The sequence below is a fragment of the Boleophthalmus pectinirostris genome, unplaced genomic scaffold (assembly GCF_026225935.1).
Source record: "Boleophthalmus pectinirostris isolate CB_2022bp ecotype Guang Dong unplaced genomic scaffold, ASM2622593v1 HiC_scaffold_4, whole genome shotgun sequence".
Taxonomy (NCBI): domain Eukaryota; kingdom Metazoa; phylum Chordata; class Actinopteri; order Gobiiformes; family Gobiidae; genus Boleophthalmus; species Boleophthalmus pectinirostris.
The window spans coordinates 20,130,307-20,144,392 of record NW_026571353.1 but is presented as its reverse complement, the minus strand read 5'-3'; the positions used below and the strand labels follow the sequence as shown (position 1 = coordinate 20,144,392).

Here is a 14,086-nt window from a genome sequence, read left to right as displayed (position 1 = left end):
CACTGGCAGAATTCAAGACTTCTTTTTGAAGTTTGTATTGGAAAATTAATTAAATACAGCTCAGTGGGAACCCATCTACATTTTTTTTTAATTGCCTTTGCTGTATGTGTTCTTGCCAAATTTTTGTATGTCTATCCGGCAATGCAAAGTTATGTAGTATTCTTTTTTATAAATTAAGAGCCCTTTTCAGCTAAGCTTTATCGAAATAAAATATTGTTTGTAGAGTCACACAGTAAAACCAGGTGCGCATATCAACCTTATCTAATAGCTCTAGGGTGTGTGTGCATGTGCGCTTGTGTGCATATTAGGTTCCATTATAGGAACAGGTTGCCTTGCTCCATATGTGCGCAGTGTGCGGAGAAGCTGGGAAAACATGGATCTCCACGGCTCTCTGTGTTATTGCTACCTCCCGCCTCCCCTGGCCGTGTTTGAAGACAGGAAATAGGAGTCAGACCGCAGTCCGAGGGGCATGTGGCAATGGTTTATACTCTGGTGACCTTTGACCTTTCCCCCCCGCCTCCGCCCGCTCTCTCACACCGCTCCCCTGAGCTCTGCAACACTCTCCCCAAGCAGCCTGACCTGGCCCAACCCGACCGGACCAGGCCTAACCCAGTCCTCCACAACAGGCTTTACTTTAGATTTGTTTGAGCTAGCAATGAAAAACAGATGGACTCCGCGCATGGGATCTTGTAAAATATTTGCGAAGAAAAATAACCCAGGGACGGTGTCTAATTATATCTATTTGTCTTGTGTGGTTTGTGCTGCGGAGGCCGTGGTGTACCCACGATTCATTTTTCACATTATCTGATCTGAGTGCAGAGCTAAAAGAGGAGGGTGGGTTTGGGGTTGACCCAGTGGTCTTTTGGGTCTCGTTCTATAGGCTGCAGTGCATTGGCAAAGCCTTGGGGCCTCATATATGTGTTGTAGATGGGGTGTTCTTGACCGCTTCACTGTCTACTTTGAAACTGAGATTATGGAGATTTACTCTCCAATGTACCATGGACCATTCATCTTCTTTGGTAATACTCTCCATGTTGTCCCTGAGCTAATTATTGCAAATTGTTTGGTGAAGCTGCAGGATCAGTGTCTTTTACATTTAATGTGCAGATAAGACGCAACTTTTGCAGCAATGTAAAGTGTAATGATACAAAAACTCTGTTATTAATGATTCGACCTTTACTTATTGCACTGAGTCCACAAGACACAGTGAGCTAATAATAGTAGATAATAGTTCAGATAGGAGTATAGTATATAATTATAAGCATATGGGAGGTATTATGGAGAAAGAAACATTATCCTTTGAGAACTGCAATGTAAAAATAGTGATAAAGTAAAATCAGGATAGTACTATGTCTTTCACAGTTGACATGTTTATTAAAAACAAACAAACAAAAAAACAAACAAACAAAAACAAAAAAACATGATTTTCCAAATTTTTTGATTTTCCTGCCTACACAATAAATGGATAATTAAATAAAATTCAAGTCATTTAAAAGAAGAAAGAAAATGAAAACATGAGAAATGACTTTTCTTTTGTTTATATAATAATTCACTGAATCTGTTATATTCATGTATATTCATATTCAGATTTCCTGCTTCTTTACCTGTTACAGATGACCCTATGCCCGAAGCATGACTGTCTATACTACTCTGTCCTGTCCCTTTCTTGTCAGTCAGCAGGCAGCTTGTTGATTGTTGCATGAAATCTTTAATCTCCACTGGGGTATTTTTTTATGTTTAGTTTTGTGGTCACAATTTACTACCAGTTCTCAACCATCAATAGTTGCAGAGGACCAGCTCTTTATGGGTGACAGCGCTAATAATAATGATGTCATGGCTGGTGACATCATCAGAGCGTGCCAGGCGCAGAACAATAGCGTGCTCTGCCTGGTCTACCCGTGTTCTTGGCATCAAAAGGGAGAGAAAGAGCCTGCAAACAGACTGATGTATCCATTTGGCTTCAAATTTAAATCTGCCTCTTTATTCAAATATTCAAATTTTCTCTGAGTCTTTGTAGAGAAGAAGCATTTTGATTTGTTCTGCTGACTTTCTGTCTCTATTACGGCCTAGAATGAAAGCAGTTTGTCAATTCACATGGGATATCCGGTGACTTGGCTGCCCACCCCAAATCTTGAAACGCTTTTTAAATGGATTGTTTTCAGAAAGGCGCTTGTGCCTAGACCCTTCTTCCTCTTTCCGATCCTGTTTCTTTCCCACCTGATTTGTGTTTAACTCAAATGTCTGGCTGTTTACAGGACTCTGAGAGAAAAGGTTTCATGAACAAGCTTTACGCCATCCAGGATGTGTGCATCAGTGTGCAGAACGCCCTGGATGAAGTGGCCTCGTACGGAGAAAGGATAAAGAAGTGAGTTATGAGCAGACATTTAGGTTGGGTTAACATGACATCATAACATTGTAAACTGGGCTTCGTTTAAAACTGAGGTGGGGAGAGGTGAGAATTCAACTGTAGAATTTGGGACTGAATTCAATCAAAATATATTCAAATACTCAAAATGGCACCTATAGACCCTTTAAAATCCAGAATATTTAAAATTGGAGGCAAATTAAGCATATATCTTACATTTTCAATGATTAACTGACTAACAGATCTAAATGCTAATAGCTTTACAACATTATAACAAAAAATAAAGAACCCTTTTCAATTTCCAAGATACATATTGTAGTTAATTTGCTTCTCTATTAAGAAGGATGAAAAAAATGCCGTTTTCAAACCTCAAAATTTGTGAGCACAAACAGTATAATTTATGGTGAAATGTGCTTTGTATTTGTAGATGAAGTAGGATAAAAGTTTCTTTAAGGATCTGTCCATTAAAACTTTGTCAAAATTCTTATGCATAAGAATTTTAAATAAACAGATAATGTAAATCACAACTGTAAATGTTTTTAAACTGGACTCATCACATGTATCCAATGGTTTTCATTTGTCAAATTTCCCTGGATTTTTCATATTTTGTGATATTCTGTGATTAATCCAGGTTTTTCCATTGAAATCACATTATATTCCACTTCAATTTGCCTCCAGCTGCCTCCATTCCAACCTTTAGAATATTTTGTACAAATTTGTAGAGGACCTATACAGAGGAAACTGAAAGCCATGTAGAGGTATCTGTCTTACTTAAGCAAAAAGTTATGAGATTTGTGGTCTAACATGGATTATGTGTTAAAATATACCCTTGAAAATAGTGAATCGGTCTGAGTTATGTGAAATTATGAAATAAAATCCTAGAACATGCTGAACGCCAATAATCCTATTTCTTTGTTTAAGTAATACCTTTAATTTCCATCATGCCTGGTTGCTTCTCCTTCCCACTGCTAATCTAGAATAACACAGAGCTTTGCTTAGTTTAGGATGCCAGTCTGACCTTCACTCTCAAGGACAAATAGTATTGACATCTCACTTAACCCCACATTACCCCGTTTGACTTAAGCGATCATCTGAAAAAGAAAACATCATCTGTTCCCATTGAAATATCACAAGGCTTGTATTTGCCATAATCTTTTATATAAAATCTCACACTTTCATTCAAATAAATACAAATCGCATGGAATTCTGATGATAGCATTTTGAACTATAAACATACCATCAGTCAGATAGTAAAAAAAAACATTTTAAATTAAATTGAACACTGTGTGGCATACCTTCATTTAAAAGGATGCCATCTTATTGATAATATTTTGATGGAGTTTTGGACTGCTTGTACTTGCATTACTGACCTACGACTCTCAGTAAACACAATTTCCTCCTGCAGATGCTGTGAGGAATTTGTAGCATGGAGGTATTCAGAAAGATCCAGGTTTAATTTGAAAAGCATTAAATGGCCTTCCTGGGTCCTTATACTATTTTCTGTGGAGTGACTGTGGCCATGCCTGTTTGCTCAAAACCTCTTTTCTACTCTCTCCCAGCACATTTAACTGGACTGTGCCTTTCCTGAGTTGGCTGGCTATTGTGGCTCTTGTAGTAGCCACCATCATCGTCTACTTCATTCCTCTGCGATACATAGTTCTAGCCTGGGGTAAGGAAATATATTTTATCACCAAACATTTGATATATATGTGCTTGTTATTGAATCAAAATGAAATAAACTTTTACTCTTTTGTCATCATTCTGTTGCAACAGGGGTGAATAAATTTACCAAGAAGTTGCGGGATCCATACACAATAGATAACAATGAGCTGCTAGACTTTCTTTCCAGAGTGCCCTCAGACGTACAAGTGGTAGGTCAAATATTTTTTACTAAAAGTGTGACAGCTGTGAACTAATCTTTAATCTTCTTATCTTCCATATTCAGCCAAATTATGATATTTTTAACATCTCACCAACCTTTGATCCTGCAAATATTAAGTTTGTCACTTGACATTTGATGTTGCTTATTTGAACATTTGAAATATTTGTTCATGTATTACACATGTAACACATTTGATTTGGTCTATTTGCTCTGATAACAAACTGTTATATGCCATTTATGCTAGTAATTGGAACAGAGTGTAAACCTGGAGTTAACCAGCCCCATGCGGTTTTGCTTCTACATTAACCGTGAGATCAGATTAACTTTGTTGCTAAAGACTACAGATGCTTCGTTAAATGTGTAAAATATAGCTGTGTGCGTGCATGTGTGTGCATGTGTATGCTAACTTTGTAACGTGCTGTGCAGCCTGGGACAACGTGCAGTTTAAACAGCAATTAAGCAGCAGCTTGTGAAAGTCGTGGTGTTATCCGGCACCCACGGTGTCCGCTGCGGCCGTTAAGCCCTGCTGTGTAAAGTTCAACCACATGCACCAGTCTGCATACATACACACCAGTCTGCACACACACACACATGCACTCTTCTGCATACATACATACACACACATACACCAGTCTGTATACACACATAGACACATGCGCTCGGACTGGGGCCGAGCAGGCAGGGCCTCCATTGCACCAATCCCCTGCCACATCAGCGCTGACACACTTCCTCTTTGATTGCTTGGTGCCCATGACTTCTTTCATCTTTACAGGGTCATAATCCATGGTCCCCTTTACACCCTGCCAGCCCCCTGTGTTCTCCCCTCTCAGCCCGCTGCACTTTTACACTTTCATAGCTTCCAGGGGCCTGCTGCAGCCGTACAGGCACGAGGCAGGTAGCCATGTGTTTAAATGAGCCCAAGCTGTCCCCTTTAGTGAAGTGCAGCCACCTTACACACCTGGAGCCTGGGGGTGAGAGGAGGGAAGGGGCCCGACTCGGCAGGTACGAGGCCTTTACAAGGCCCCTAATGAGGGCCTGCTGCTGGGGACGAGAGGGCAGACAGGAGGCTCTGGTCTGATGCCCGTGCTGCTGGGCTGGAGCCTACTGTATAACTCATTCTGTAAGCGCTACTGAAACTCTTATTGCTGCAGCTGTTGCAGTGGTAATTGTTGCCAGGTTTCAGTGACAATCCTGAGGCTCTATGAACAGAGCTGAGAGAATGAATACAATAAGGAGGCGAGAAACAAATTAAACGCCAAATATTAAAGAAGAGAATTCAAAAACAGCTTTGAATGTGCAGTTGCTACAATAGCCCTTTATTGTTCTCACGGGCCTGCTGCAATTTTCAGTTGTGGCACTGAAGGCAAGTAAAAGTGATGAGCGCTCTGACATCTAATAAATGTGCTAATTACTTTGTGACTGGATACAAAGGTGAGTCCTCTGCTTGTGCCGCGTTCTGCACTTTTGGGCTAAAAACAGATCAGAACGTTCTGCTCTGTGGTGCATCCCGCCGTGCCTCTGGTGCTGGGCTCACCTCATTTACTGCCTCCCCCTTTACCAGGTCAAAGCCCTCCATGGGGATTGAGGCCCTTAGGCTCACCCATGACACTCAAGGTGCAGAGGTCCAATGGTCCCGCTCCTCCTGGGCACCCGTCCATGGCACCCACTGGCACCCGAAGCTCCATGTGTCCGACACTGGGGATGACTGATGAAGTGCTATTTCTGAGCCTGGTTTGACCTAACACGAAAACATGCTCTCACAGCACTTGCGCCTGTGAAGTAGCTGAAGGGTGGTCAGTCTAATGTTCTGCATCATTTAGAGGTGCAATTTGAACAGACGAGGCACTAACCACCTATTGATAAAGGTCAAACACATAGTCACTTTCTACTCAGTTCGTAGCTTAAACATGTACTATGTAACGTTTCTGGTGGCGGGTTCACTACCTGCTTGTCTCAATGGACTTGTTATTGCCTTGTCTGGAAGGTTCCACAGTATAGCGTTAAATGTTTCTATTTTGCATGTATCCAATTACATGTGTTTTTCATTCCTTAAAAGTATCTTGTAAAGCAAATCACCTTGAGTGGGGATCCACAGATCTAACCTGGAATTTGGCATGGTGGCATCACCTGCTTGTCTCGGCAAGTTAGATAAGTTTAATGTCATACTTTGGACTATTCCAGGTCAAGCAGTTACATCTGTAAATGAGCAGATGGCATACTCTCCACTAGGGATGGGCATGATTAATCGATTAATCGATAATTGATCATTAAGAATTTCATCGATTACGTTAATTTTAATCGACAAACCGAGTGTAGGTTGCTGTGCGTAGCGTGACCAAACAGGGTCCGTACATGTAGCTCTCTGCACTCAGAAGAAGCGAGCAAACACAAACAGTCGGTCAGTCTGCAGGGAACCGAAGCACAAATGCGTATTTAACGATGACTTGTACAAGAAATTCCACGCTTTCCGTTGCGTTCGGGACAAGTGTGAGTCCATGTCCACAGTGTATAAAGCAGGAACATATGTTTCGGTGTCCAGTGGGAAAAAGCTTTACCAGGTGAGAGTCGCGCAATGTCGATGACGAGTCCCCACCCCCCGTTCGGTGTCCTGGTTTTGACAAACGCAAATATGGTCACACTAACCTGTATTCCACTGAATCATGTATTTTAATCCAACAGAAATTGAACCGCATCAGCGCACAAGAGCTGTTTTATCTTCGCTGAGTTTATGCAAATTAGCGATGCGGTTTTAAGTTTCGTTTCTGTGAGAGTTGCGCAAAACTGAATTAAACACATTATAATGTCAAACGGATTGATGTGGCTCTAGAGTCGTTACGTTTTATATGTTGTAAAGTTGAATTTATTTATGCAGATTAGTAGTGCAGATAGTAATAATAATGATGATAATTTTAATATAATAACGTTAATGATTAATCGATAATCGATCGTTAATTCTTCCTACGATCGATTAAGAAAATTTCATCGAATGCCCATCCCTACTCTCCACTCTGCACCAGAAAAATTGCATAGTGCATCTTTAACAGTACAGTAGTGGTGGCACCAATCACAGAAATGATAGGGCATCAGGCATAAAGAATATGCAAAATTATGATTTCGACTGGTTCACTGAGGCAAAAGGGGAGCATCTGAATGATAAAAATATACTATATAACTGCTCATTCAAGGGAGAATCCAGTAACTTTATATTTTCACTGACACTGAGCCCTTACAACGCTGCAAAAGGCTCTGTAACAACTCTATCCCCAGCAGTGCATAGTTGCCTTTTACCACTGGAATAGTTTACTTAAACCATTAAGTCCCTCGGTGAGTGGTGGTGTTAAAACTTTGCCTTGATGTGTGCTGTACTGTAAAAGAGCCACCATTTTCCCCTGGAGTTTTCTTGTATCTTTCAGTATTAGCCACTGAAGCTCTATCTCCATGGCCATTATCATACAACTCTGTGTGTCCTCTTAAACAAGGCCAAACTGAGCACCTTTATAGTGCTAAGTATTCCCAACCTGGTGTCGCTGCACTAGCATGTTTTACGACACCATTAGCCGTGTGAGCTTGTGAGTGCATAAGTAGGGGCAAGGCAATTAGCATGCCAAGTGGCCCTTTATGATGGGTGTAAAGAGCTGGATCAAAACCCCTGTTCAAAAATAACCATAGATTGCCATTTCGAGCACAATGAGCAGTGGGGAGCAAGGTTAATATTTTTGGACAACATTTATGTTAGAGGTGCGACAGTTTAAGGTTGAAGTGGAGCCAGATGCCATCACTCACATCTACCAGAGGTCTCACTCTCCTTGTCGTTGTCCTTTTTGAACATTTTCCACATATCCCGGCGTGAAGCCAATTAGCTACTAGTCAGTGTCCTACCAGTAAAATTACTTTATACTTTTTGACTGTGTTTCTACTTTTATTCCAGTGGCTGATGTCACCTTGGTACACCTTTTCCGTTTACCATAGCAGTCCTGTGAAGTGTGATGTATAATTGTTTTCCTTAGAAACACCTAATAACCCTTGTGCACTATTTGGCATCCCAAAAGATGAAACCTGCTGACTTTGGTGCTTTCGCCGAAGAGTATCATTAAACCATGGCACCCGTCACCTTTCTTTAGCTCATTTATTTACAGCACCTTTTATGCTCTGTCACCCACCTCGCCTTGTCTCTACCCACAACAGCAACATCAAAACACAGTGAATGGTTCAGAAGGCAGAGAGGAGAGAGAGGGAGGCAGAGGAGCAGGTCCCAGGATGCTTTGTGGGTAACACCGTTAAACGAAGCTGGGTACATGGCGCCCCTTCAGCGGAGCGCACTTCAAAGCCTGTTTTGCACTTGTACTGTCAACATTTGGGGAGAGGAGCGAGGGTGGCACAGCCTTTGAGCTGTGCTGGGTCTTTTACAGAGCGCCTCTCCTGCTGATGTTCCCTTTAAGTTCTCATGATACCAAATTGCTTATCCGGAGCATTACCACCCCTTTTTTTTTTATCTTATTCTGAATTCTTTTATTTTCCTAAGGCCCCACTTTCTCCTTGTGTTTTATGCTTTCTTTGTTGTCTGCAGAGGTGTGCTGTTGTATGTGTGTGTGTGTATGTGTGTTTGTGTGTGTGTGTGTGTGTGCGTGTATGGGTGTGTGCGTGTGTGGGTGTGTGCGCGCATGTGTGTGTGGTAAGGTGAACAGGGAGCCAAGGGTATATAGCATCATGCAAACATGTCACCTGTAAGGTTGAATTGATGCTGTGATGCCATTCTAACAGTTGGCAGGCCTTTAGAGAAATAGTACTTTTTTTTGATTGAGATATGCCCCCTCCTCCATCTTACCTTTTCTTTTTTGTTTGTTGCTCCCCTTCACAGGAAGAGACGCATACTTTCTCCTGACATGCAAACTTTTCTTTTCATTTTTTATCACACTTGCGAGGAGTTTTGTTTGGACAGAAATGTCAACACTGATTTAAATTGCTGTGTTCCTTGTTGCTGCTGTAGGCGTTTGGCCGTGTAATGGGACCACTAACAGTCAGTGATCCTGCACAATACCTGCCCTACTTTTGGATAAGTCAAGGCAGCTAAAACTTGGCAAACAAATGAATGTTGCTGATGTTGTTAGAATTATTGTTACTATGGCAAGGTCTCATTCAAACCTTTTGTCCTTTCGCACTTTTAACTTGCTGTCTTTGGCCCAACCATGAAAGAGTTCACTCCCACAAGACGAGTGTCCACAGATATCCCTCCCAGTGTCCCTGCAGTGTTCAGTCTTACTTTTGTTTGCTTTTGTTGGCCTTTCACCCCCTGAAATTTGGGATTTTCACTTGTTTTTGTAGTCCTGTGTTCATGTTATCTCTATGTGGATCCCCCTTTTAAAATTTTACTATTTTTACTCTTACATTTTTCTAACAAGTTGTTTAACCAATTTAGGAACATACAAATGTAAAATAGAATTAAAAAAAAAACTAAGGAATGTGCATTTATAATTCTGACTGTTAATAGAAAATGTAAGTAGTTAAATTAAATTAGTAGGTTGAGCTATTATGCTTTACCTTAGTATTTCTGATTGCAGTACAAAGTAAAAAAGTGAATCTTGATAGCTATAGATACTGCAAACACTAAATGACAACACAGTAACCAGTACAAGCTCCATGTAAAAGACTTGCTACTGTTCCCGTCCACTGCAGAGACAGAACAGAGGAGCCATGTTGACGTCAGTTTGTAGCTGGAGAATCAGAGGCAGCGTCAGTCACTCACACAGAGTGTCCTATACACCAGCCATACCCATACAGCATAGTGCCTCTGTTCAATCTGCTGTTTCTTTATCTATTAGTATTCTGATTTAGTGGCTAGTCCTTGTCAGAGGCTGTGTGCGCGTCACAGAGTAAGAAAGTGCTGGAGTGACAGTGTGCGCTGCTTTCCTCTCACACATTGTAATGCACACTCTTCAAGTGTCCATCACTCTGAAGCAGTCGGCTCGCATTCTGTCTGTGCTCAGGAAGCCTCTTGTCAAATTAGGACTCAAACAAGTGTGCCATGTGACCACCGTAGGCATGATCCTGTCATGTAAAAATGCAAGAAGTTAATTTAGGCTCATTGCAGTGTATTGCCTGAGAATGATATCTATTACATTGTTATCTGCAATAAATACATTTAATACAATTCATTCACTATCTCTTAGTTTTAGATACCATGTTTCCATTAAATTGAAATCTATGCCTTAGATGCAAGGCCAGTTTAACTAAGATTTTGGCCCTAAAAGGTGGAGTGTGAGTTGTACCTTGTCTCCTCTGCCCTCTCCCTCCCTAATATCCTCCCATGCAGAGCTGACTCTTGTCTCTCCAAGCTTTCCCATGAGCCCTTGGCCTCTTCTCCGTTTGTTTGTGTGATCTCTTCCCTTAGGCCACTGTTCCACATCTGTGGAGTCTGTGTGTGTTTGTATCTTTTGTGTATCAGTGTGCCTGTGTGCTGCAGTGTGTGTATAGTGTACAGTGTGTGCGCTGTATACTAGAGTGTGTAATCCCTTCCCTGAGGCCACTGTTCCACACAGCTGGACTCACAGAGCCTCTGGAGGGCTGCGTGCTATTCAAGCATCCTTTGCTCTTTCCACCTGACCAGTTGGTGTGTGTTGTATGTGTTTGTTTTAACAGGTGCAGTACCGAGAGCTGAAAGTGGATCCCAATCCCAGCCCAAATAAAAGGAAGAAAAACAACCCCGGGTAGATGACTTTGTCCGCCCACCATCTCCTCTTTTCTCCACTTTACTCTGCTGCTCCATCACTGGACACACAGGAGTGCAGGAGACAGACCCTTTCAGCTCAACTATTGTAATGTGTTTCCAGTTAAGAAGTACTTCCAGTGACTGAACACTATGATGGATATTTGCATAAAAAGACATTAAGTGTCCTGGACTCTTATGTGATCAGTTGAAGGTCTCAATGGTGGAATTGCTCCTCTCATCCATGTGCTTATCCTTCTATCTATCATTCAGAAGACTTACATTTACACTATTTGTCAAACGATGACAACAACAGGTTTTACAAGTTTTAATATCTGAACTTACTTTTCCAAAATGACATTTTAGTTCAGTTGTGTTCATCATGAAGTGAAGCCTTATCATTACATTTGACATAATCACATTGAAACAGACAATTTTCAATATTTATTAAATGCTTTTTTGGGATGTATTTATACTTTTAATAGTTTTTTTTATATACTTCCAGCTTGAATGTTGTAATGATGTTATGTTTGCTGCCAGTAATTTGAATCGTCTCCACTTAACTCCGCCAGCCGAGCTGATTAGCAATTACAGAGGTAGCCTCCAGATACTTCCTCTTCCACAAACAAAGTGGACAAACAAGCTGTGGGCTTGTGTTTCTGTCTGTGTCCAGAGAAGCCCTTTACGCATGCTACTTCAGGAAAACGTCTTCCTGCTTTTTTGTCACACAGGTTTTACACAGCACTGTGTATGATTTTACCGTACAGTCTCAATTAAATGGCTACATATTTGTGGTTGTAGCCAGACTTTTTGCCCAGCTCTAAGTCGGTGCTGTCAGAGAGAAGCCAAAGCAGAGCCAGTGTAAAGGTGTTAATGTAGATGTCATACAGTCTATGCAGAGTGGGGCCTGTGGCAGCCACAGCCCTAATCATGTTTGAAAGGCTGGTCTCCTTTCCTCTCATCTCCCCTCGATGTGTGTGCATGTGAGTGTGTGTGTTGAAGCTCCAGTGGCCACACACCGCTCCATCCATTTACAGACAGATGCACAAAGAATGCACAGGCTATGTTGTACTAGCACTCAGATAAAACCAAACATCCCATTTGCTTTACTTTGTGTGGCTCTCAGGCACACAGACACATAAACATGCTTTCTGTGATGCTGTGCCCCGGGCTGGCCGCTCTCTCCATCTGCCCCACCTCATGTGCCCACAGCTCAACTTTGATCTGCCTCTCCCTCTCTCTCTCACTCTCTCACAGGAGCTGGTGTATGTAAACCACAGTGTGTGTACTAAAGCAGTGTTTGCACGTTTATGCAATCAAAGACATGATGCTCTCCTTAATGTTGCTATGTGTTACCATTGTGTCCCCTGCAGCTGAAGCCTGAAGTGCAGATCCAGTCTGTGTGTGTCAGCATGTTCAAATATGTCTACATATGTCTGTGATGTGGCAGTTATTCATGCAGCTGGGAGAGGAATTACCATTCATTTAAACAAAAAGAGGCTCTGGGAGGACTATGGACTGAAATGTCCTGCTGAATTTTTTTGGGTAAAAAAAAAAAAAAAAAAAAAGCGCCTCACTTTTGTCCATATGATGGTGTTATAAGGGTTAATTTACCAAATTCTGATTAAGTCAAAACATCAGTCATTTTGAGACAGTATAATCCTTAATTCATTCAGAAGTGGTTTAGTGTAGAGAGAGACAAGCAAAGATGAGCAGGGTAGTTTCACTCTAAAACTCCTCTCTTTGGGATTGGACTAAGTAACTCAGAGTAGGATAAATTCCCAGTGTTTGAAGCTAGTAACAACAAATTGAAAATAGCTTCTGAATGGGAGTCAAAAATTCTTGATCGCAAAAACAGTTTCCAGATGACCACTGTTGAAACTGTCTCTTTAGTCTATCATTTATCAGTTTTTTTTAGTTGATGCTTTGTAATTCTGTGGGAGACAGCTCTGTTCTTATTACAATATTGTTAAGATGTTAACCTTAAACTTAATTTTTGGTAGTTTTGTTACATGGGGCCATACCACAAATCAATATAAAAATGAGAAAACAGTTTATTATGTTTCATTTCTAAAAGGAAAAAGAAAGTTAAAATTGATAGTGATCCCATTTTTCCAGTCATATTTTGGAATTTTCTCTTTGTCATGCTTCCTCTGTGGTCCTCACATTCATCAGTGTAGCGGGGTAGTGACCCTGTCTGAAGGCTGGGGTCCCGTGGGCTTCTCTCTGAGCATCTGTTGAAAGATCAGAGCTCGGCCTCCTCTCAAGAAGGCTCGTGTTCATCCCCCTCATCCCTGGCTCTCCATCTTGGTGCTCCCATGTCTCCTGCCTCTTCTTTTCTTTCTGCCATTTTGTCAAACGTCTAAGCATTGCATGTGCTCTTTAACCGCTCAGCCCTCTCTCTCTTTCCACCCATCCATCTCCATGCTTAAATATCAACAGGCGAGGATGTGTCACTCTAGAGGGCCATTGATTTTGTTTTGTTGTTTTGAGGAATCCACTCGGAAACACAATAACGGACAGTCCCCCTAGAGCGGTGTTGCAGACTGATTATAGCCTGCCCTACCAAACACACTTCTCTCATGAAGGATGGCTTTTCACAATGGATTGAATTACAGAAATGTGCGTTGGTGTTTGTATGTAGTTATTTTACAGAGATTTTATTATTCAGTTGTAATTTTTATACAAATTTTTGGTTTTGGAAAGCAAACCAAAGTGTTATTTTCATGTAGAGATAATTTATGATGGAATGTATCAAAACCAGACTGATAGAAATTAGCACTTTTATTGAGTTGAAAAGAAAGTTATTTATTTTTCAAATGACACTGTACATATTTATTGTGGTATTTTATACTGTATGCCTGTTAATAATGTTAAAAAATATGTGTATGCCTGCCTTATTTTCTTATGTCTTTTTGCGCTTGCATTGTTGCCTGCCTGTGACATTGCTTCATGCAGTAAAACAAAGTCTGAGCAAAGACAATGAAAGATGAGGAAATGTAGCAAACCCGTGAATATATATTTCTGGTTTGAGCAAGAAAATGTCTGTTTATTTTGAAAAACAATAGAGAGTAAAATAAAATTCAATCTTTTTTTTAGAATTTTCTATGAGTGTGAATGTCTCAATTAATTTAAA

At 41.0% G+C, this 14,086-nt stretch overlaps 1 protein-coding gene across 3 annotated transcripts in view; it reads left to right on the top strand.

Moving 5' to 3' along the window:
- mctp1a (multiple C2 domains, transmembrane 1a) overlaps positions 1-14,014 on the top strand; it is a 106,567-nt gene extending 92,553 nt beyond the window's left edge. For all 3 annotated transcript variants that reach the window (XM_055161399.1, XM_055161398.1, XM_020917527.2), the window contains 4 exons: positions 2,256-2,365; positions 3,925-4,034; positions 4,139-4,236; positions 10,884-14,014. In XM_055161399.1, the coding sequence (XP_055017374.1) occupies positions 2,256-2,365; positions 3,925-4,034; positions 4,139-4,236; positions 10,884-10,955 (390 nt within the window). In that variant the 3' untranslated portion in view covers positions 10,956-14,014. The remainder of the gene's footprint in view (positions 1-2,255; positions 2,366-3,924; positions 4,035-4,138; positions 4,237-10,883) is intronic.
- The last annotated feature ends 72 nt before the right edge of the window (positions 14,015-14,086 follow it).